Below are 22,647 nucleotides of genomic sequence, written 5' to 3'. Positions count from 1 at the left end.
TACTACAATAGAATTAAGGGCCCACAAAGTGCTGTCCTAGAATTTGTAAAAGTAATATTCTTTTCAAAGAATATGAAATTTACCAAATGGGAAATCAGATAGTAATAAAGACCTCCTGATAGATGTTAATTCTCAGGGATTTTTGCAAGTCATGTGTTGAGATTATCAACTGCTTTTCTATTGTTCAGTACTAATAGATTAAGAAAAAGAGCTTATTCAAACAAAATGAAACTGAGAATTTAAATGCAGATAACAAATGGTAAAAAAAAAAAAAAGGTCCCCGTTTTTCACTTACCTTGTATTTCTCTACATTCTCAACAGTCATTCTAAAACTTTGTGGAGCCATAAAATATATTAGGATTTTACCACATATATAAATCTTCAAGCATATCACATATGTATATATGTAGCATATCACATTCGAATGGCAAATCAGTAGTTTAAAAAGGTTTGACATGTACTTTCAGAAAATATAAAATAGATTATATCCATTAAGTAATGATAAAAATGTAGTATAAATATATTTGAAGACTTTATCTGACTAATACTTCTGATTACAAGTCTTTATCTCCCATTGTTACTACTTTTCTGGGGTTTTTTTTACTTATCACTCTAATAATCCAAGAAAGAAACCAGTAGAAAGTACAGAAAGTTTCTACCATTAAGGTTAAAACTTAGCACACAGTTCCTACTTTTAGGGACCGCAGAGATGGAGATTTGTATGATCTTGTTTTTCCTCAAAACCCAGGATTATAGCTATTTGATAACTGGGGGAAAAATCAAATTTAAAAAAGAGGGGCTGAACACAGATCATTTTGGAAACTATCGTAGTGTTTCATTTTGTTACACTACTCATTAATCACAAACATACATTTTTTTTGAGTAGACAATGTATACCTGTTTGCCTCCCCCTACTTAAGGGTGAAAATACTTTTCCATATAACAAACACATATTTGGAGTTATGTTTTGAACAAAACTGTTTAAACAGCTGGTAGACTAAAACGTGAATATTTCCCACATGTAGACAATAATTATTTTGGGAATGCAATTACCACATTCAAATTCATCTGACTTGAACGGTGGCCCCTTACACCAAATACCTGAAGAATGGGATTAGGTTTCAAAAATTATTTGAGTGATTCAAGATTGATCTGTGGGTCAGAAAAATAGAGAAGTGTAAAATAAAAAAATTTTGATTAAAAAAAATGCTTTCAAAAAGAGTGAAGGGCACCGTCATGCTTGAATCGATAGTGTTTCCTTCGACACATCTAAAGGGTTCTTGTATCTGAGGCCCGCAGTTATGAAAGAAACCGCCAACTAAATTGCAAGCACGTTAAACTGAGACAGTTACTAACTTCCCTCGAATTACTTTGTTACTTTTTTGCACCCTCGCCCTCCAGGGAAGGAACCTAGAAAGGTTGTAAAAGTTTTTGTTTTTCTTTCTCTGAACCAAGTTTGGGCTACCCACAAATGAAATCAAAAGTGGCACAGGATGTCAACAACTCGGTCTCTCTTTTCTCTTTCTCAGGTGCCCCGCCCACAAGGGACACTGGACCCCCGAGGGAGCCTCGGTCTCGGGTCGTTTAAGCGTAGGAGGCGGAGGGAGGTGACCACAGTTCCCCAACGGTTGGGTTCCCAGGCTGTCCGGTGTGACGCAGCAGCCCCCTCGCCGCCTCTTAGGATAGGCGATCAGATGCAGCCGAGGCCTGGGCGACCGGACCCCCACGTACGACTCGGCCCTCTCGGCTTATCCACTGCGGCCCGTCGGCGGCTCCCCGAACCTCATCAAAATCTTCAGCACCTCCCTACCCCCCTGCTTCCCGGTTCCTTCTCAGTCTCTCCGCCGCAACATCCTTGCGCAACCGTCCCGAGTTAAAGTAGCGTCCATACCCGCACGGAGCGAGCCTGCAGCTCCCACTTCCCGGAACTCAACTCAGAACCGCTAAGGGAGGGCACCCAAGCAAGGATCACCGGCCCACAGCCGTGGCCAGAGTCCGGCGGCCTCTGCGCGATCGCCGTGCGCGCTCCCATCAGTGCGCGTCCGCGCACTCGCTCCGTCCGCACCAATCGCTTTCTTCCTACGCCCCACGACTCCAAAGCGTAGCCCCTCCCACCGCCCGCGCGCCAGTCCGAGGGGTTCGGCGTGCTCGCACCCGCTCGCTCGCCCGCCTGTCTCGCGCAGAGTGGGGAAGGGGAGTGAGCAGAGGAGCTTACGTCGCGCGGGAGGCGGAGGCGACGGCGTCCTCGGTGGCGGCGGCGGAGGCGGCTACGACGGAGACGGTTGCGCTCGCTCTTTCAGCGTCATGGCGGCTGCCGGGAGCCGATAAGCGGCGGGAGCGGGAGCGCGCGCGTGGCCGCGGCAACGACGACGGCTAATTACTTCTCGCTATTGCTGCCCTATCCGTTGGTGCTTCAATAATGAATTGATTGTTGGATCTGCTCCGCAGGGGATCGCGCGTTGGTGCCGCGGGCCGGGGCTTCCCCTTCCCCTCCGCGTCCTTCCCCTTCCCCCTCCCCTTCACGGACTCCTGCTTACCCGAGACACCCGGAGCCCGAGAGGACTCACTCGGCGGCAGCGACCGCGGGCCCGGGCGCGGGGGAGGCCGCTGATCGTAGTCGGCTCCCTCCGCCCCGCGAAGCCTGCACGCCAGCGGGTAAGAAAGGGGGCGGCAGGAGGGTCAGGATGTGGCGGGGAGGACGGGAACCGGCCGGGCGGAGGGCGGAGGCGGCGCGGTGCCCGGGCGGCGGCCCAGCGGCTGGGCGCCGGGCGAAGGCCGGGGCGGCTCTGCGAGGGTGGGCAGCGGCGGACGGGGCTCGGCGCGTAGGGGGCGTGTGAGTGGAGAGCACAGGCCGGCGCCGCGGAGCGCATCCTCCCGCCGGACAGGCGGGCAGCTAGGCGGTTGACCCTGGGCCTCCTCGGCTTGGGGCTGGAGGGCCCGCGAGGGGAGAGCTGCGAAGAACGAGTGGCGAGCATTTGGCTGGTGCGTGGGTCCCACTGCGAGCTGGGCTCCCTGCACGTGGGGAGGGGAGGGGGAGGGGTCGGCCGCCCGGGCGAGCCTGGGAGGGCGCGGGGCGGGTCTGCGGGAAGTTTGAGGCGGGAAGAGACTCCGGGACCGGGATGGAGGCCCTGGGAGGCAGGGAGGTAGGGAGGCGGGCGGGGGTGGGGGGCAGCTGGGAGGCTGATCGGAGCGAAGCAGCGATGGAGAGATGAGGCAGGAGGAAGGTTTCCAAGCTCCAGTCGTGTACCGGTTCGAAAACTTAATAGAAGCAAAGCAACTGTTAAAAGACGGGGACACAGAGGAGGATTGAGGAGGTTTAACGACTTAGGGAAGAGTCATTGTTAAGACGCTTGAAAGGCAGGAGAGAGCTGCGTGCGCTTGGAGCTTCAGAACTTCTGGTTGTGAGAAGGGTCTCAGAAAGAGGACTTACTCGGAGAAGAAAGATGAGGGGGGGAAAGGAAGTTACAATACACAGAGAAAGCCATTTTGAGGGACGAAAGGAAGGTGAAAGGAAAGAACGAAAAGAGGAGTGAACTTTCTCAAAGGAGAGAGACTTTTCAGGAAAGAGGCAGTTTGGTAGAGTAACTAAGACTTGTTTAATAGTAAGACTCTATTGACTAGTTGGAATGAATATTTAACATTAGGAATAAATGTTGCGTGGAATAGTTACTTTTTGGATAACCAGTTCTTGCGGAGTCTACTGGAGTAGTCCTCTCTGGAGAATTAAAACCCCGATCTAGATGCAGAGTTTGCAATGATTGAGTTGTCAGCGGCCTGTTTTCCCCTCTTTTTTGGTGGAATGGAAATAATCGTAGGAGTGAATTCTCTTTGCTGAGGTCGGAGGACAGCTTTGCTCTCAGTCGGCTCTCGGTACTTTCTGGCTGGGGAAGGATCTGACGTCTCCTTCCCCCGCTTCTTCCTCTCCCTCCCCTGCCAGAGATCTCCTTTGTTTATTCGTGGATGGCTTGTAGGTGACTCCAGTGTTGTGCTAAAATTTTGAAACGTGGAAATGCTGTGTCTTGGTCCATGATTTTTGCCTCAAACCCCTACTTAAAAAATCATAGTGTATGTTCTATTACTGTCTTTAAAAATGGAATCACTGTAAGTCCAAACTGGATAAATATTATTTAATTTTTTTCAATTCACTATCAGCCTACCTGTGAAAGAACATACTTATTTTGACCTATATATATTTTTAAGATTATATGACACTTTTTTATTCTGCTCTCATGTGAGCATTTTCAAAACTTTCCCTCACTTGAGTATATGAAGTCCTCCGTGATAGGATTTAGTGCTTGATTAAAGATAACCTTTTTCCTCCTCACTTCATTTGACCGATATTTAATAAGACTCCATTTTCTATTATTGGGGTGTATGTATATATTATATACTGCCACTTTGTTTTAGTTGTCTGTTACATATATTTACATATTGCTACATAGTTGCAATTAGTCTAAAAGTTTTATTCACAAATATTTTAATTTCTTCTGGTAAAAATAAGCAGTGGTGTGCTAAATTCTAGTAGTCAGTAATGTAGTTAATAGAAGCCTAGGAATTTTGGGTAAAAAACTCCTCTACCCCTTCCTTACTACCTCTATATCTAAATAGATTTGTGTTAGTTCTAAATAGACTTTCTTTTATCTTTTTCTCTACAAGAAATTTTCTTACTTTCTTAATATATTTTTTTAGGTCAATCAGAAAGGGTCCCAGGAAACCTGTGAATGTTGAAGAAAATTCGTCTGTGATTTTTGATATTCAAGGAGAAGTCAATATTTATATTCATCTTTTAAACTGGGAAGATTTATATTTTATTTTAAAACTTGTTGATATTTACAATGAATGGACACAGTGATGAAGAAAGTGTTAGAAACAGTAGTGGAGAATCAAGGTAAGCCCTTTATTATCAAGTATTTATTATGAAGAGAATTGGAAACGTGTGTGATTCTTTTTAGCTTCCTAATAGGCAGCAGAGTTTTCAGATTCAGATTCTTCCTCTTATCCATCCAAATAGTAAAAAGTTTCTATTGGGTTGTTGGAAAAGTCATGACATTTTTTTTCTATGTTTTTCGTTGCAAAAATGTGTCATGACTTTTCCAACAACCCAATAATATATGAAGCTTTTATGATAATACAGAAATTATTTTTTTCCATTGAGATACACAAAGAAGAATTTAAATATAGAAAGTTTGTCTTACTTAAATCTCTTTGGAGGCTTATGTTGTTTGGGTTAATAATTGAAGCTAGAGCAAGTAAAAAAAAGAGACATTGAAATTGATTTTACTGTTAGTGCACTCTCCAAATTAAGAGTTTCTATACTTATCTTTTTCTGGTATATTGTCTTCTATACCTGTGCTGTCCAATCTATAGTAGCCATAGCCACATATGGCTATTTAAATTTAAATAAAATTATAAAGTATTCAAAATGCAGTCAGTCACACTAGACGACACATTTCAAGTGCTGAGTAAACACTCATGGCTACCATGATGAACAGTGAAGATAGAAAACATTTCCATCACTGCAAAAAGTCCTTTTGGACATTGCTGATCTGGACATTTGTTAAAGTAGTGCTGCAATGCTTTTTTTCCCATATTTTCTTTCAAATTTGAGTTTTAGTTATATATGAATAAGAGTTCTTAATTAGGCTGTGTCTTTGCAAAGAAGATATAGTTTATAGGAATAAGCTATTGTAATGTGTCAAAAGCCCCTTCAACTACAGAGTCATTAAATTCTTCTGTAGACCCAAAAGTTTGAGTTATATGCACATTAATAATAATACAATCCATGTAGTTATATATACACTTAACTACATGTAGAGATCAGGAATATGGACATTTGGAGTCAGACTCCCTGATTACATATCCCAGTTCTACTTCTTACTAGCTGTGTGAATTAGGGCAAATTATTTAACCTCTGAGGCTTTGAAATGGGGATTATAAAATGGAGATTACAGTATTATTTATCTTACCTAAAGTTCAGGATTAAGTGAGATGCTACATCTAAAGGGCTTAAAATAGTTACTAATACAGTGAACACTCAATATTTGCTTATAATTAATATGTTTTATGTAACATACAGGGTGCTACATAACTGAAACATTAATTACGGTGATGGACAAGAAATAGGAAAGTTTTGTCAGTTAAGAGAGTTTCAGAAAAAATGTTGGATAGACAATGAAGCTCAGGTTTATGTATTTGACCTGAGCCTAGGGATTTTGGGGTCATGCTAGATAAACTTTAGTTTATCAGCTTTCACAGGCCAACTGGTTAGATAAACAAGAACATCATGGAGAAAAAGGAACAGTTATGGAAAAGCAGCATGATTTAGTTGAACCAAAGTATTAGTCCAGGAGTTATAGAACCTTAGTTGACACTATCTCTGCACTAACTAGTTCTCTGAATGATTTCCTAACCATAAAATAAGAAGAGTTGAACTAAATGATTTTGAAGTTTCATCCTACCACGTTGCAGAGTATAATAAGGTATCAGACGACAGAGTTTGACTAGAATCATCAGAGTTGAGAGGCTAACTTAGGAAACCTGAATCTCAGCTTTGATTCAAATCTCTATAGGTATATTGACTAGTAAGTGAATAGGAGAGTCACATTGTTCACATTCTTATTCAGTAGTGAGCAATGAAATGGTTAATAGGTAAAAATACCTAGAGGAAACACAGGAACCAAACTACCCACAAAATAGGAAATAAGACTCTTGGGAGCAAATCCTCTAGTTGAGTATGCAGAGATCACATGCTGTTATATTCTGACCCATTACCTGTTTTAGTAATCTTTTATTTTGCTTCCATATGTAAAGCAAAGGGGAGTATAGTAGTAAGTGAAATTTGATAGTATAGGTGAAAAAAATTAATCCCTGTGAAATCAAATTTACTTATAGGACTCTTTTACATCGCATGCTTATTTTAAATAATTGCAAAGCATATTCCCTCATTATTCTCCCATATGGGTTTTATGTCCTTCTAAGAAGTGTGGCTGTCGAGTTATCTATTTCTTGCAACTGCCTTGGTGTTTATCAGGGGACCTGCTTCTATTTTGCTTTCATTTTCTTCCTTAACTGCTGTTATGCTACCCTTTTCCTTTGCTCTGCTGTCATTGTTAGTAACCCTCAGGTTCGCTCCCCATGTCCCCAAGCTTTCATAACAAGACAGTACAGAGAGGGGAGATTGTGCCTAGTTTAACAAATGAGAAGGTGAGTTTTATAGATACAGGAATTTTCTTGCAAAAAAACCCAAAAGTTACCTTACTATGAATATTAATATAGAGTGATGAGAGGGGAAATACGCTTTGCTTTTAAAAATGTTATACATTGTAAATTTTATTTTTATTGGCTACAATTTTTTTCCCCTTTGTGGAAGTTTATGAAATGAAGTAGAATTAATTAGCAAAAAGTTATTTGGAATTTTTAGTGGGTGTAATTAGCTTTCTATTAAAAAAATATTTTTTTAATTATTTCCATGTGGAAAGCTCTCTAACTATTGACTAAAAGGAAGAAGAATACACAGGAAAGTGTCTCTTTGCCTATTCTGTAACTGTCAATTTTAAAACTTATTTACTAAGAAATGTGGGTCAGGATGCACCTGTACATCAGTTTCAACTCAGCACAAAGTTTATTCTCTAACTGAAGTTAAGCTTTTTAAAGATATTGCCAGAAGATTTCACAGGATCATTTCTCAGCTGTGTGGATTTATGTTGATGTTATTTGCAACCAATTTTTTCACATCCTGTTAGACATTCTTTATTTTAAAGTTATCTTGAATGATGCTTTACTTCAGGAATAAGAGTTATAGGTAAAGACCAGAAATATATAGTCACATTTGCTAATTTTGGAATGATTAGTACATGCTTAATACTGAGAAGAATCTCTCTGCTTGCCTGTAGATTAAATTTTCAATAATGTAAGTTAGTGTAAATTTGAGAATTTATTTGAATCAGTGTAATTCTATATATTATGCTCTTGAAAAATTCTTACAGAGTGAGGGAACTTATTTGGTGATGTGTAATAATGTTCTTAACTATTTAGAATTAATCAGTAGCTGGCACTTGATCATTGTTGACCCTGATTCTTAGAATTCTTTTTTTTTATTATAGGTTTTTACAGCATTAATAATGCTTGATTTAATATATTCATATGTGTTTTAAATATATATGTGTGTAAATTTCATATTTACTTAGAGGAACTCTATGTTGCACTTAAATTTCCTTGGCTTATAGAAAATATTTTATTACTGTTTTATGCTTCAAGAATCTTTGGATCTTAATTTTTTAAGTGTTTAGTGTAGGCAGTGAGTAGGAAATAAGATCAATGGAAATGTTCTAAGTGAAAATCCCCTTTTTAGAAATCCAGTCTTTAAAAGGCTTTTTAAAGGCTTTGAGAAGCCCAGTTGTCTAAATGACCTGGTAAATTTAAGGAACACCAAGTCAAAATTAAATTGAACACAGGCCATATTTTTCACCATCTATCTTTTCGTGTCATGTTGAATACTACTATGGTATACTATTTTTGGAAACATTGTATTTATGTATACACATACCAGAAAGATTTCTTGCCATCATAATCAGTTAGTTTCTTTCACTAAATAAATTGGAACAAATTTCAAAGGCATTGTCAGTTAAAATGGTGTTTCCTGAGTTTGCAGCTACCTCAGTTTTTTACAGAAAAGTTAATTCATTCTTAAATTTCATAAGTTTGTGCTAAGAAACATTTTGAAGAAGACAGAAAAATGTGAAATTACAAAGCCAGAATGGCAAGAAATCATTGAGTTATAGAAACTGGTTTTTAAAATTTCTGTGATGTCATTAGTTGCAGGAAAGTATGACTTTTCCATCTCATTTTTTGTTAATTCCCATTTCTCAGTTCAGTATGTGTTTTCTTCATCTTTTCCTGTGAATTTTTTTCTTTCCTCAAATAACCTGTACGTGCTACTGAATCGAAGATCATCTAAGATCATTTCTTATGCTTGGAAAACTCAAACTGTTAGGCAGGAGCTTTAGTAATAGGTTACTTTCTCTCCAAATAGAATTTACTAAATTAAAATTTTCACAGAATTTCCTAGGATTGTGGTGAAGATAGATTACTGTCAAGTATTTAGACTTTAAACTGGTAAGGATAAGAGAATTGTATATAGCTTGACTTTCAAAGACGTTACTTTTATTGACATAGGCATGAGATAAGGTGGAGGCAAACATTAATGTGTACTCACCCCTTTTTGATACTGCCTAAGTAGTTGCTTATTTAAGATCTTGATTGGTGGCTTACATCTGATACAGTTCTTTGTTTAAAAACAAAAGTAGGGCCGGCCGAGTGGCTCAGTTGGTTAAGAGCTCGCGCAAGAGTGCGCGCTCTGAGCAACAGGGTCGCCAGTTTGATTCGCGGCCGGAGCTGAGCTGCCCCTGAGCTGCCAACAGGCGGCAGGATGGCTCAGCTAAAAAAAATAAATAAATGAAAGTACTTCTTTGTGGCAAAGAGAAAGAATAGATGAAGAAGGCCTCTGTTTTATGTTTTTTATGGAAAATTTAAAAAACTACAGCAATAGAAAAGCTGCAGCTCTAGGTGTGGTCCAGCAGCATGGGCATCACCTAGGAGCTTGTTCAAAATGTACAACCTTGGGCCCCACCCCATACATGTTGAATCAGAATCTTCATTTTAACTATAATCCCAAGTAATTTGTTTTCATATTAAATTTATATGCATATATATGGAGCTGTTTACCTGGATTTATTAAGCACCTTGCTGTTATTACACATGCTTTTTATTTTTTGGGAATTCCCCCCAAAAATGGTGTCCTAGGCCATGCCAGCAAGAGGCTGGGTGCATTTAATTTCTCTAAAATCAATAAAAATGGCAACCGATAATTACTGAGCTCTACTCTGACTGATACACATAGTCCATAGTGCATTACATGAATTTATCACAGTTCCTCTTCACAAAACTCCTGTGATGTACACAGCATTAATGGTTCCCACTCGCCAGAAGGGGAAACAAGATTTATAGCTATTTTTTTAAAATCTTTTTGCAAAAACTATTAACTAAATTCCAGACTTCACTTGGAGTTCATTGGTTTTTCCATTAGTGTGCTCTTTCTGTTACAGGATTCAATCGAGGGTACGGGTACATATTGCATTTAGTTGTCAGCTCTCCCCGGTATCCTCTGGTCTATGAGAGTTTCTGAGTCTTTCCTTGATTTCCTTAACAGTCTTGAGAGTTCAGGCTAGGTATCCTATAGTCTGTCCCCCAATGGATTTGTCTGATAGTGTTATTAGGATAAACTAGGGTTATCAATTTTTAGAAAGACTATCACAGAGAAGTGCTCTTCTAGTCACATTGTATGGGGAGCATGACATCCACATGGCATTACTGATGATGTTAACCTTCATCACTTGGCCAAGGTAGTATTTGCCAGGTTTTTCCACTGTAGAGTTAGTTGTTTTTTCTTTTTCATACTGTATTCTTTGGAAACAAGTCACTATGTCTAACCTACTCTCATGTGGGTGGAAGTAGGGGCTGCGAATTAAGTTCCATCTTCTGTTGGGGGGTGTATCTACATATTTTAAATGGAATAGTTCCGTAAAGAAGTCATTTGTCCCCCATTTAATCATTCATTTGTATAAGCATGGACTTATATATATATATGTATTTGATACTTTGGGTTATAATCCAATAAGTTTTTTATTTTGCTGCTTAAATTGTTCTGGGCTTGCCCATTGGGAGCTCTCGTTCAAGTTGGCTTATGTGTCCTTTTATACACACTCCTATTGTCTTGCCCTAGAAACATCCATTTCTCCAAAGAACCCTGATTCCCTTTGTTGTAGAAAGGATATTAGAAACCAAGATTTGAGTGCTGGGTATGGTTGTTGCTACTCAGGTGTCACTGTTTCTAGGCCGTCTCAGCAGACAAAGCAGACAGAGCTAGATAATATAGGTATACTAAACCATGTGTATCTACATATCTGTAGTTGTTTCTGTATCTGTCAGGTGAACATCAGTTCGTACTGACATCTCCAACTCTAATTCTGTACTATAGGATTTATCCTAAACTTCCTTTCTTGCTTCTTTATAACATCCATCTCCAACAGACACCTGGCTGCCACCATGCACCATCCATGTACTTCAACCATAGTATACAAGTAAAGCAGCTTCAGAATTTCTAAGCCATACTACCAGAAGAAACAAATTTACCAATTACAATGTTTATGTACAGTGTATAGTTCCTATTATATTTAGTCTTATAGTTTCTAGTCAAAAAACTGTTTCCCAAATTACTCAAGTTAGTTTCCCTCCCTTTTTATTGTGGTTATACCATAAAATTTGTGATAAAGTTAGATTCATTTGTCATAGTTTGCATTCTATTCTGGGATCCTCAACCACATGGATTGATAAATTTTTGTTTTTAACTTGCATATATTTACTGTATGATATGCAGTTTTTTAGGTTTTGGTAAATAGATAAAATCATTTATTCTAATACTGTGCAGAAAGATTTCTTCACCCTGAAAGTTCCCCTGTGTGTTCCAGATCCACTGAATTGGAATTTTCATTTTAATAAAGTTCTCAGGAAATTTGTTTGCATATTAAATTTATATGCATATATATGAAGCTAGTCACCTGGAGTCATTTATTGGGTTGTCGGAAAAGTCATGCCGCATTTTTGCAATGAAAAACATAGAAAAAAATACGTCATGACCTTTCCAACAACCCAATAGTATCTTGCCATCTTTTAAAACTATAAATTAATGTGAAGAAATATTATCTAGAGGTGATAATAGAATGGCCAGGTTTAAATACACAAATAAGTGAGTATGCTCAAATTCATGGGGCCATATAGATATACAGGTGAGGTAAAAGGAAATGGAATTGGGCAAATTACTAGAATAATGTAGTGGGCTATGTGGGAAGTGTTATGGAGCTCTTTAACTTTTGTAATCTTAATGATGAGAGATGATGTAGTTTGGAAAGAAAGGAAGAACAAATGGTATATATTCAGAAGCATGACAGAGAGGAAGGTTTTTACAGAAGTCATGGTCCCATAATAAAGAAGTGCAAGTTTGCTAATAAAGAGAATGTGTTTAGCTTTGCAGTTCTTTACCCTGAGGTTTATTCATTGTTATGCTGAAGTTTTTGTATGGTTTAGTCCCAGGTGGAGAAAGGAAGAAAAAGAAAGCATAGCTGAATAAATGATGCATGTATTGAGAGATACCCATGGGAGGTGTATATTACCCATGTGAATGGACTGGTCAGAAACACTGGGTTTAGGGAGAGATTTTAGGAATCTAGTCTTCCAGAATCAAGTTCTTATATATGAATGACAAAAACATTGCTGTTTATATTTAAGAGTATATTATCTGTAACTGGGATATGAGATACAGCTTCGTGAAAAAGTCAACTTTAAGTAAATGTTAAACTGCATTCAAAAGTTTTTTTTAGTGTGGATAGTCACCTGGAGTAATTTAGTATCTTGCCATATTTTAAAATTATAAATTAATGTAAGAAAGATTATTATGATCTAGAGGTGATAATGGAATGGCCAGGTTTAAATACACAATCAAGTAAATGAGATCTGTGTTATTGAGATTAAAATACAGAGATACTCAAAGTTCTGTCTAAACAATACTGGCTTCTGGAATCCAGTAACTACAGTATCTGTCACAGTTGAGGCATAAAGCACAAAAATAGTGGGGAGCTATTTTACATCTCCGTCGCTGCTTTCAGCAATACAGTTTTCTCTCCTCAGATAGTTATTTGAGATGATTGAGCAACTACTATGAGGTAGATAACCTGAAGTACTAAAATTTAAGATTCTTCTCTAAGGTTTATAATCAAGAAAGAGACCTTAAATGTTTATAATATCAGGTGGATATGGCAAATACAGAGAGATACAGTCTGCAGCAGTTCAAAGATAGGAAACAAGTTTAATCATAAGACAAGTGGTTAATTTATGCATCAAGCCCTAAATCAAAATTAAGTTTTTTAAAAAAGTTTTGAGAGGTCATTTAAAATCTTGGTAGTCTTAAATTTTATTTGTGTTAAAAGTCCTGGCAATGTGGCTTTATAAGGTGAGACATTTTGACAGGCTTAGGCAAAAAGCAAAGATTAATTTTTATACCCAGGAAAAATGATGTTAGAAGGCAATAAATACTATGCTGAAGAGTTTTGGGGAATTTTGATCAAAATGGCAGAGTAGGTAAACATTGTACTTGTCTTCTTTCACAGTCACATCAAAATTACAGAAAACCATCATTGAAAATTACCCTAAGTCTAGCTGAACATAAATCCTATAGCTAAGTAGATACAGAAGAAGCCACATCAAGACTGATAAGAGGGGCAAAGATGAGGAATAGGCTGGTCCCACTCCCATATGTGTTGGGTAAAATGGGGAGGGATATCCTGGCTGCAGAGGTACCCCCTAAGGAGTGAGGGGTCCCAGCCTCACACCAGGCTTCCTAACCCAGAGCTTCAGTGCCAGGAAAAGAAGTCCCCCACCAACTATGGTTATGAAAACGGGTGGAAATTATGGCTGAGTGACACAGAGGGCTGCTGGAGTCCCAGGCGTTCCTCCTAATGGGTCCATGCATGGACTAACTCACTGATGGACTCACTCATTCTGAGCTCCAGTGCTGGGGCAGCAGTGTGAAAAATGCCAGGGACATACAGAGAGGAACTGAATTGCCTGGCTGCAGGTCGAGGGCTGGAAGGGCATCTTACTCCTAGACATAGTACTGATAGAAGCCATTGTTCCTTTGTTGAGCCTCCCCTCACCCAGCATGCAGACATAGGTGGCTGCCATCTCTGTACCTCAATCAACTGGCTAATACCACTCGCCCTACCCTGGTGATTCCCTGATACCCCACCCACCTAATTTGCAGGTGGGCCCATCCAAGCTGCTTCCAGGGTCTTTTCCATACAAACAGCCTGTTTTGGCTCATGCTGGAGACGTTTCTAAAAACTGAAAGGTTTGCAAATGCCAGACAAGCAGCATGTGGCCTTGATGTGCCCCATATTTCTTGCTAAGAAGCCCCAAGTCCAGCACTAGCGCAGCCAGCCTTCGTTCGCAGCTTAGCCTCTCCCAGGCACCTCCAAGGCCAGCACAAGTGGCAGTCATCTGCAGATCACTTTGTAGCTCATACCAGGTTTCCTTGGGCAGGTCATAGGCAGTGGCTGACCTTGACCTGCAACAGAGCCCCCTCCCAAGAGGCCCCAGAACCAACACACCTGGTGGTCAGCTTCAGACCCCACCAGAGCACCACCCAACCACCTCTACAAAAGACACACCCAAAGGGCATACTGGGCAGGCACAAAAGCTCCTCCATTGTAGTCATGGCCAGTCCTCAAAACCAGTCATCCTGAGGGTCAGTCCCACCTATTGACGTGCAAACAGCAACCAAGGCTCAACTACAACAGGCGGGCACACACAACCCATACAGGGGACATACCTGGAGCACCCAGATCAGGTGACCAGAGAGACTGCACCATTGGACCCTATAGGACATCCACTACATAAGGCCACTCTACTAAGACTGGGAGACATACTAGTTCTACCTAATACATAAAAACAAACACAGGAGGCAGCCAAAATGGGGAGACAAAGAAATATTTCACAAATGAAAGAACAGAACAAAGCTCCAGAACAAGAACTAAACAAAAGGAGACAAGCAATCTGCCAGATGCAGCAGTGCAAATACTGGTTGTAAGGATGCTCAGTGATCTCAGGGAGAACTTCAACAAAGAGATAGGAAACAAAAATGGAGATAGAAAACAAAAAAGAACCAGCCAGAAATGAAGACTACAACAACTGAAGAATACATTAGAGGGAATCAACAGATTAGATGAAGCAGAGGATTGAATCAGCAAATTGGAAGGTAAGGTAGCATCAGACATTCAATCAGAACAGCAAAAAAAAAAAAATTGAGGTTAGTTTAAGGGGCCTCTGTGACACCAACATTGTCATAACTGGGGTACCAGAAAGAGAAGAGAGAGCAAGGTTTGAAAACCTGTCTGAAGAAATAATGACAGAAAACTCCCCTAACCTGGCGAAGGAAACAGACATTAAAGCCCAGGAAGCGCTGAGTCCCAAAGAAGATGAACCCAAAGAGGCCCACACCAAGACACAGAATTAAAATGTCAAAGGTTAAAGACAAAGAAAGAATCTTAAAAGCAGCAAAAGAAAGGCAGTTAACCTACAAGGGAGCTCCTGTAGGGCTGTCAGCTGATTTCCCAACAGAAACTTTGCAGGCCAGAAAGGGTTGTCATGAAATATTCCAAGTATTGAAAAGGAAGGACCTACAACCAAGATTACTCTACCCATCAAGGCTATCATTTAGACTCAAAGGACAGATAAAGAGCTTCCCAGACAAGAAAAAGCTAAAGGAGCTCATCACCACCAAACCAGTATTACAAGAAATGTTAAAGGGAGAACAATAAAATGGTAACAACTACATATCTATCAACAGTTACTTTCAGTGTAAATGGATTAAATGCTCAAATCAAAAGACATAGGGTGGCAGAATGGATCAGAAAATGAAATCCTTATGTATGCTGCCTACAAGAGACTCACTTCAGATCAAAAGACACATATAGACTGAAAGTAAAGGGGTGGAAAAGGGTATTTCATGAAAATGGAAATGAGAAAAAAAAGCTGGGGTGGCAATGCTTACGCATATACCATGCAAAATAGACTTGAAAACAAAGGCTCTAACGAGAGACAAAGAAGGACCCAGTAATCCCACATCTGGGTATTTATCTGAAGAAATCCAAAACACTACCTTGAAGGGACATTTGCATCCATATGTTCATTATTTACAATAGCCAAGATATGGAGGGAACCTGGGTGTTCAAGTGGCTAAATGGATAAAGAAGAGGTGGTACATACATATAATGGAAAACTACTCAGCCATAAAAAAGGATGAAATCTTGCTAACTGCAACAACATAGTTGGTCCTGTTGTGCTGAGTGGAGTAGGTCAGACAGAAAGACAAATATTACATGATTTCACTTACATGTGGAATCTAGAGAACAGGATAAATGAACATACGAAACAGAAACAAGCTCATAGATACAGAGCATTTTGATGGTTGCCAGATTGGGCGGTGATTTGCAGGAATGGATGAAGGCAGAATGGTATTAAGAAATACAAATTGGTGGTTTTATAATAGTCATGGGGATGTAGAGTATAGCATGGGGAATATAGTCAATAGTATTGTAATAACTACTATGTATGGTGTCAGATGAGTACTGGATTTATTGGGGCGATCATTTCATAAATTATGTAAATGTCTAATCGCTGTGTTGTGCACCTGAAACTAATATAAATGTATGTTAACTGTAATTTAAACATAAATATTTTTAAAATTTTTGTTTAAAGGAATGGGGGCATTGGAGAAGAGTGGAGTTACAGTCTAAATTCCCTCGCAGAAGACTATCCTTGTTTTTGTGCTTGAGGTAGATTATGATCATTGCCATTTGATGCAACTACTACAGTATTCCCAGTTGTAAATGACTAAATTCTGGATTACAAAAATGAAAGGAAGAAGTTTGATCTGAAAAGAAATTTTATAAGAAAAGAGTTACAATTAGCTGTACATGAGTACTAAACATATAAATAATTGTCTCTTTATTTCAATTTTAGCATGTATTTTATAGCAAAGGATTGGCCTAGTGTGCGGTAGCTTATCTCAGTCATACTATACTACATTGATTATTTCACTTACTGACTCGGCATGGAGGTTGTTCTTACGTGCAGCACACTCCTATGGGTATATACAGACTGATGAAATACCAAATTACAAATAATTTTGTTATGAAGAAAGGCATGAAGTGCTAGGAACTTTGTATTTTTGTGACTATTCATTAAAGTAATTTAAGACCATATAAACTTTTTTTTTTTAATATAGAGATTTTTTTTTTCTTTTTTAAGATTTTTATTGGGGGATTGGGGGAGGGGAACAGACAAGTTGCTGTCGTTTTTGTTCTTCAGTCTAGTTGTGGAGGACATTGCTTCACTGGCCCAAGTTGGCACCATCATTGCGCTCTTCTCTGGAGAGGCAGATCAGTCGCTGGCTTCTGGACGGCCGCTCACGCTGGCTGCTGGCTACATACGGTAGCCCATGGCAACCCACTGCCACAGGGAGTGCAGCCTACGCCGTCGCCGGCGACTCATGGCAGCCCAGCTCCAGGTTGAGCTGTCGTTCAGCATCTTAGCTATGGAGGGCAGTGTCACTGGCCCTCATATGTGGGATCCGAACCGGGGCCCTCTGGCATCCCAAGCGAGTTCTTAACCATCGCGCCACTCGGCTGGCCCATATAAACATTTTTGAAACCTTTTTTTAAAAAGCGAAGCAAATTAATCAAATGGAAAATTTCTTTAAAATTGAACTTTTAAATGTAGACTTTTTTTGTGCTAACTTAAAAATTGTGGATAATTTCAAGCATATGCAAAAGTGGTAACAATAGTGAAATAAACCTTCGTGTATGTATCATCTAGCTTCAGCATATTTCATCTCAGGGCCAATCCAATTTAATTTCTTTCTTTTTTTTTTAAAGATTTTTATTGGGGAATTGGGGGGATGGGAAAGTGCTGGGGAATTGGGGGAAGGGGAACAGACAAGTTGCTGTCGTTTTGTTCTTCAGTCTAGTTGTGGAGGACGTTGCCCCCACCGGCCCAAGTTGGCACCATCACTGCGCTCCTCCTGGGTGAGGCAGACCGGTCGCCAGCTTCTGGACAGCCGCTCACGCTGGCTGCTGGCTACACACGGTAGCACATGGCAACCCACTGCCACAGGGGCTGCAGCCTACGCCGTCGCCGGCTACTCACGGCAGCCCAGCTCCAGGTTGAGCATCTCAGCCACGGAGGGCAGTGTCACTGGCCCTCACATGTGGGATCTGAACCGGGGCCTTCTGGCGTCCCAAGCCAGTTCTTAACCATCGCGCCACTCAGCCGGCCCCAATTTAATTTCTAAATTCTACCTACTACTGCCCCCTCCCACTTAAAGATTATTTAAAAACGTGATTTCTACTTGTGTTAGACTTCCACATGGTAGGTACTACCAATAAGGAAAAAAATATCAAATTTTACCTGTTTGTTATAAATTATATAATTAGTAATTTACTATATCAATACAACAAATTTAATGTTTTATTGAACTATTAGTGACTTTCGAGTGTGTGTGTATATATATACACATACATACATAGCACTTGTTTTTCATCTAATTCCTGAATGCTTACTAGAGAAACTTTGAATTTATTGTCTTTACTTCAGATTCAACATACCAAACCCAAATAATTATCTTTGATATTAGTCATGCTAAATGTTACACTTCCTAGAGTCTATTTCTAGCAGTTTTATTTTCATTTATTCAGTTAGAGACTTTAAGGTGATATAATCATACTGTACTTAAGAAAGTTTATAATAGAATTTAGTCTTGGATTGGTAATTTAGAATGCTAAAAGGAACTGTTGTGTTTGTTCAGCTCCTAGCAAACCAGTGGCAAACTTTTTCAGAACCATACAGGTAGATAGATACTTTCTGGATAGCTTTAAAATATTTGACAGTTATTTTATGGTTTATAATAAAAGATAATGTGGATAGCAAATTTTAATACAATTTTATAGAATTTAAAGGTGGTCTGATCTTAGTCATCATATAACTGAACCCTTCTCATTTCTAAATGACTAGGTTAATATATTTTAAATAGGGAGTTGTGTCACATTAGAGGATCATGATCAGATATTTTTTTAAGTGAAAGAAAATACTGGGTTGTCGGAAAAGTCATGAACCATTTTTGCAATGAAAAACATAGAAAAAATATGTCATGACTTTTCCGACAACCCAATAATGTAAACTAGAATAGAAAATACAGTGTTTTTCTTATAGAGTATTATTTCATGAAACTTATTTACATGTGTGCACACATGTGTGTACTGCATCATGATATTAAATGTATTTGTTATTTAAGTCATGGTCCAAGAAGTTTGAAAGCCTTTGCTTTTGACCACTAATTCATTTTTTTTAATTGTTAGTATTTACTCAATACCTACTAATTTTCATATTGTTTTCCTAGTCCTGTTGAAATGGATAATTGTTTATAAAAATAACTAAAATTAAGCCCTGAGTTAATGAATTCCAGGGTGTAGTTAGAAGAGAGATACATGTATAAAAATAATTGTAATGTGAGGGAATTACTAATGGCATGAACAAAATATTGTGAATACGTGGTCTGGAACAGTGACCTCTGCCTGGAGAATTTGGAGAAGGTTACATAGAGGATATAATGTTTTGAGTAATCTTAAAAGAGTGGTAAGTTTTATCAGTTGCTTCTTAAAGGAAGTGTTCTCTAGAGAGAAAAGTATGGGGCATGCTACCAATACAGAGCTCTAAAATCACTCCCTCCTTAAAGCCTTGCTCCCAATTCCATTTCCCTCAACTCCAGTTTCTCAGTCAGAAATTGCCCCATCTTTATATCTTTCTCATAAGTTTTACTTTTTCCCATGGCGTTTTGTTCCTACTTAGAAACTCTTGCTCAGTATTTGTTAGTTGAAGAGATAAACAAATGAATTCAAATTATATATGCACAAAACTTGTTTCAAAAATGTTTATCACATAGCATTATTATAGTATATTAGAGAACTGATTAAGGTGCTGTATGTATTAGAGACTTCAAAACACCAGGGCTCAAATACAGTTATTTCTTTTTCATTTTTCAGGGAAGTGAGCTCAAACCTTTGAAGTTATACAGGTACTCTGGCTAGTGGGCTAGCTTTGTTACCCTTGACATATGGCTTCTATTGTTCCAGTGATTGCCATTGTCAGTCAGCAGGAAGGAGATATGAATGTGGAGGATTTAAGGAAAGCCATTTCATTTTTAAGCCTGTGACGCTGAAATCCCACATCACTTCTAGCCATCTCCCAGTGGCCAAAACCTGTTCACATGGCCATATGTATCCTGAGAAATCATGGGAGAGATCCTGGGAAATACAATCAATCTATAACTGGGTGGGCATATGCCACTGAAAAGCACAGAGGGGGAAGTTATGTAATACTAATGACCAAACAGAAAGTGGATACTAGGTGAGTGAAAAGGGTCAAGTAGCCAGTATATATACATGTGGAGCAAACATAAAAGAATATTATTTAAAAATATATCACTCCTGTCGTTCTAAAAATTAGGGGCTTTCATTTTTCTGAATTTTTTTTTCAATTCTTCATATGTGTTCATAATTTGTATACTTATCAAAGTATTGGTGTTTGTTTTTTTCACTTAGCCTCCTCTGAGCCTCTGTTTGTTTATTGTATGAAAATGAAAGGAGTAAAGAGAACCAAATGTCTAGTGCATAGCACCATTTAGTAATCACCATGTCTTCCTTTTTCATTAAATAATTTGTTTTGAAAATTTTAGTATACCTATAGGTTTTATTCAGACATTTTACATATTTATAATTATGACAATCCAAAAATCACCTAATGTAAACTTTGAAATAATCATTCTGATCTTGAACTCAAGAAAAAGATGAGGTTTTTTTTTTATTTCTAATAGGTATCAATATTGAACTCCTACTATATGTCAGAGAGTATGCTTTACATTTTTTAATCTTCACAGTAATCCTTAAGTATGTTTATTATTTCTACGTTGCAGAAACCCAAAGCTCATCTAATGCGTGTACAGATATAAATACAATGAAAAGAAAGGTTTAGAAAGCTAGGAGAAAATAAGTGAGGGTTGAACTTCAGAACACGATTAGGTTAGCCCCGTCTGAATTTTCCCACAAGTATTTGTCAAAAAAATTCAGAATCTTCCCAAGAAGTCCTTTGTTTTTGTTTTTTTTTAAAGACTTTTATTGGGGAATTGGGGGGATGGGAACAGTGCTGGAGAATTGGGGGAAGGGGAATAGACAAGTTGCTGTCATTTTGTTCTTCAATCTGGTTGTGGAGGACGTTGCTTCACTGGCCCAAGTTGGCACCATCATTGCACTCTTCCCGGGTGAGGCAGATCAGTCGCCGGCTTCTGGACGGCCGCTCACTGCGGCTGCTGGCCACTCACGCTGGACACCGTAGCCCATGGCAACCCACTGCAGCAGTGGCTGCAGCATAGCTGTCGCTGGTGACTCACGGCAGCTCAGCTCCAGGTTGAGCTGTTGTTCAGCATCTTAGCTGTGGAGGGCAGTCACTGGCCCTCATATGTGGGATCCGAACCGGGGCCCTCTGGCATCCCAAGCCAGCTCTTAACCATCGCGCCACTCGGCTGGCCCCCAAGAAGTCCTTTTAAATGACATTAACAAGCAGTAGTTGAAGGGAAAGGGAGCAGTGCATAAAGTGAGAATTTACTGCAGCATGCTTGTTCTTTAGAACAACAAATTCTTTGTGTATGTATTACTGTGTCAGGCACACCATTCTATATTATAATATTTCTGTGGAAAATCACATTACCTTCTATTGTATGCGATAGCACTCCTAACTCTCCTCCCCAGTCTTAATCCATCTAAATACTACTACCAATTTGTTTTAAAACAGGAAAGTATTCAGTAAATGTCATAAACTAGAAAGAAAATATTTGTGTACTAGAAACAAAAATAAATGGATACATTACTTAATAGCATTAAAATAAATCATTGATCTAAGCCTTTGATACTGGTAGTCTAATTTACATATAGTGTTTAAAGACACAGCATTTTTTTTTCTTCAGTACTACGATTTTGAAATGTTCTTCTCATTCCTTTTCAGTACTTTTACACCCACTCCAATTATCACTTTCTTGAGTTTTTTTTTTTGTATCTATTCCAAGATTAGTCAGGGCCAGTTTCTTCTGTTAGTGATCTAGTGGTCAGGAAAGCAGCTGTCCATTACCATTTTCTTAGGTGGTTCGTTATTTTTATTCACTCTTTCTATCCATTGCAGACTAATTTCCAATTCCTGTGATAAAAAAGTAAAGAATATTGAAGGCTTCCCTCCCTTGTAATAGCATTGAAGAATCTTTGTTTATTCACTTGAGAAGACTTCGTTCTCATGTATCAAGTATAGGTCTTAGTTTTTTCGTTAGTTCAAAGGACTGATTTGAGTGGAAAGTTGGGTACAGAGAAAGGAGGTTGCTATTCCATCGTATGCTGGACTGAACTAATATAGACTCTCACTCCCCAAGCACTTCCTACTCACAAACATGTGAAAATGCTAAATAAAACAGCAAAGGGAAAAAAAATACCGTAGGTGCACGGCTGAACTTAGAGGAAACTTTCGCATGCCAGAAACAAAAGGGAACTCAGAAGAGTAAGAAGCAGTAAGCTCTGAGCAAACATGGTAGCACATTTGGAGGGATATAGACCTTCAGGTCAGGAGGTTGGGGTTGGGTTTGGAACTAAGTATTTGACTACAGAATTAAGCTTCCCTAAAACCGGGACCCTGGAAGGGTTGACTCTGAAAAGCATCTAGAAAAACTCCCTACATGTGCCTTCAAAGACATTTTTTTGTTGTGAGGATAAAATGGAATACAGTATGAAAATATTTTGCAGGTCATAAAGAGCTATTTATATTTATTTCTTAATTGGGGTATAAATGAGAAAAAGGACCATAAGGGCCAAGCAGATGACATATATGAATGAAACTCTCCAGGTATAAGACATTTGTTGGGGGTGGGGGGGAATTACGACAGGT

The 22,647-nt window shown here is 39.2% G+C and overlaps 1 protein-coding gene across 2 annotated transcripts in view; it reads left to right on the top strand.

Annotated features, from left to right (window-relative positions):
* Positions 1–2,096: 2,096 nt before the first annotated feature.
* Positions 2,097–22,647, top strand: part of CHD1 (chromodomain helicase DNA binding protein 1) — an 87,390-nt gene continuing 66,839 nt past the window's right edge. Inside the window, exons 1-2 of one of the 2 annotated variants that reach the window (XM_019668734.1) lie at positions 2,097–2,655; positions 4,690–4,888. In XM_019668734.1, the coding sequence (XP_019524279.1) occupies positions 4,836–4,888 (53 nt within the window). In that variant the 5' untranslated portion in view covers positions 2,097–2,655; positions 4,690–4,835. Of the gene's footprint in view, positions 2,656–2,833; positions 2,983–4,689; positions 4,889–22,647 lie in introns of those variants that run through there. The other variant, XM_019668735.1, reaches the window with a different exon arrangement.

The sequence above is a fragment of the Hipposideros armiger genome, unplaced genomic scaffold (genome assembly GCF_001890085.2).
Source record: "Hipposideros armiger isolate ML-2016 unplaced genomic scaffold, ASM189008v1 scaffold_536, whole genome shotgun sequence".
Lineage (NCBI taxonomy): Eukaryota > Metazoa > Chordata > Mammalia > Chiroptera > Hipposideridae > Hipposideros > Hipposideros armiger.
Note: the sequence above shows the minus strand (reverse complement) of the source record. Positions and strands in the feature narration are given on the sequence as shown.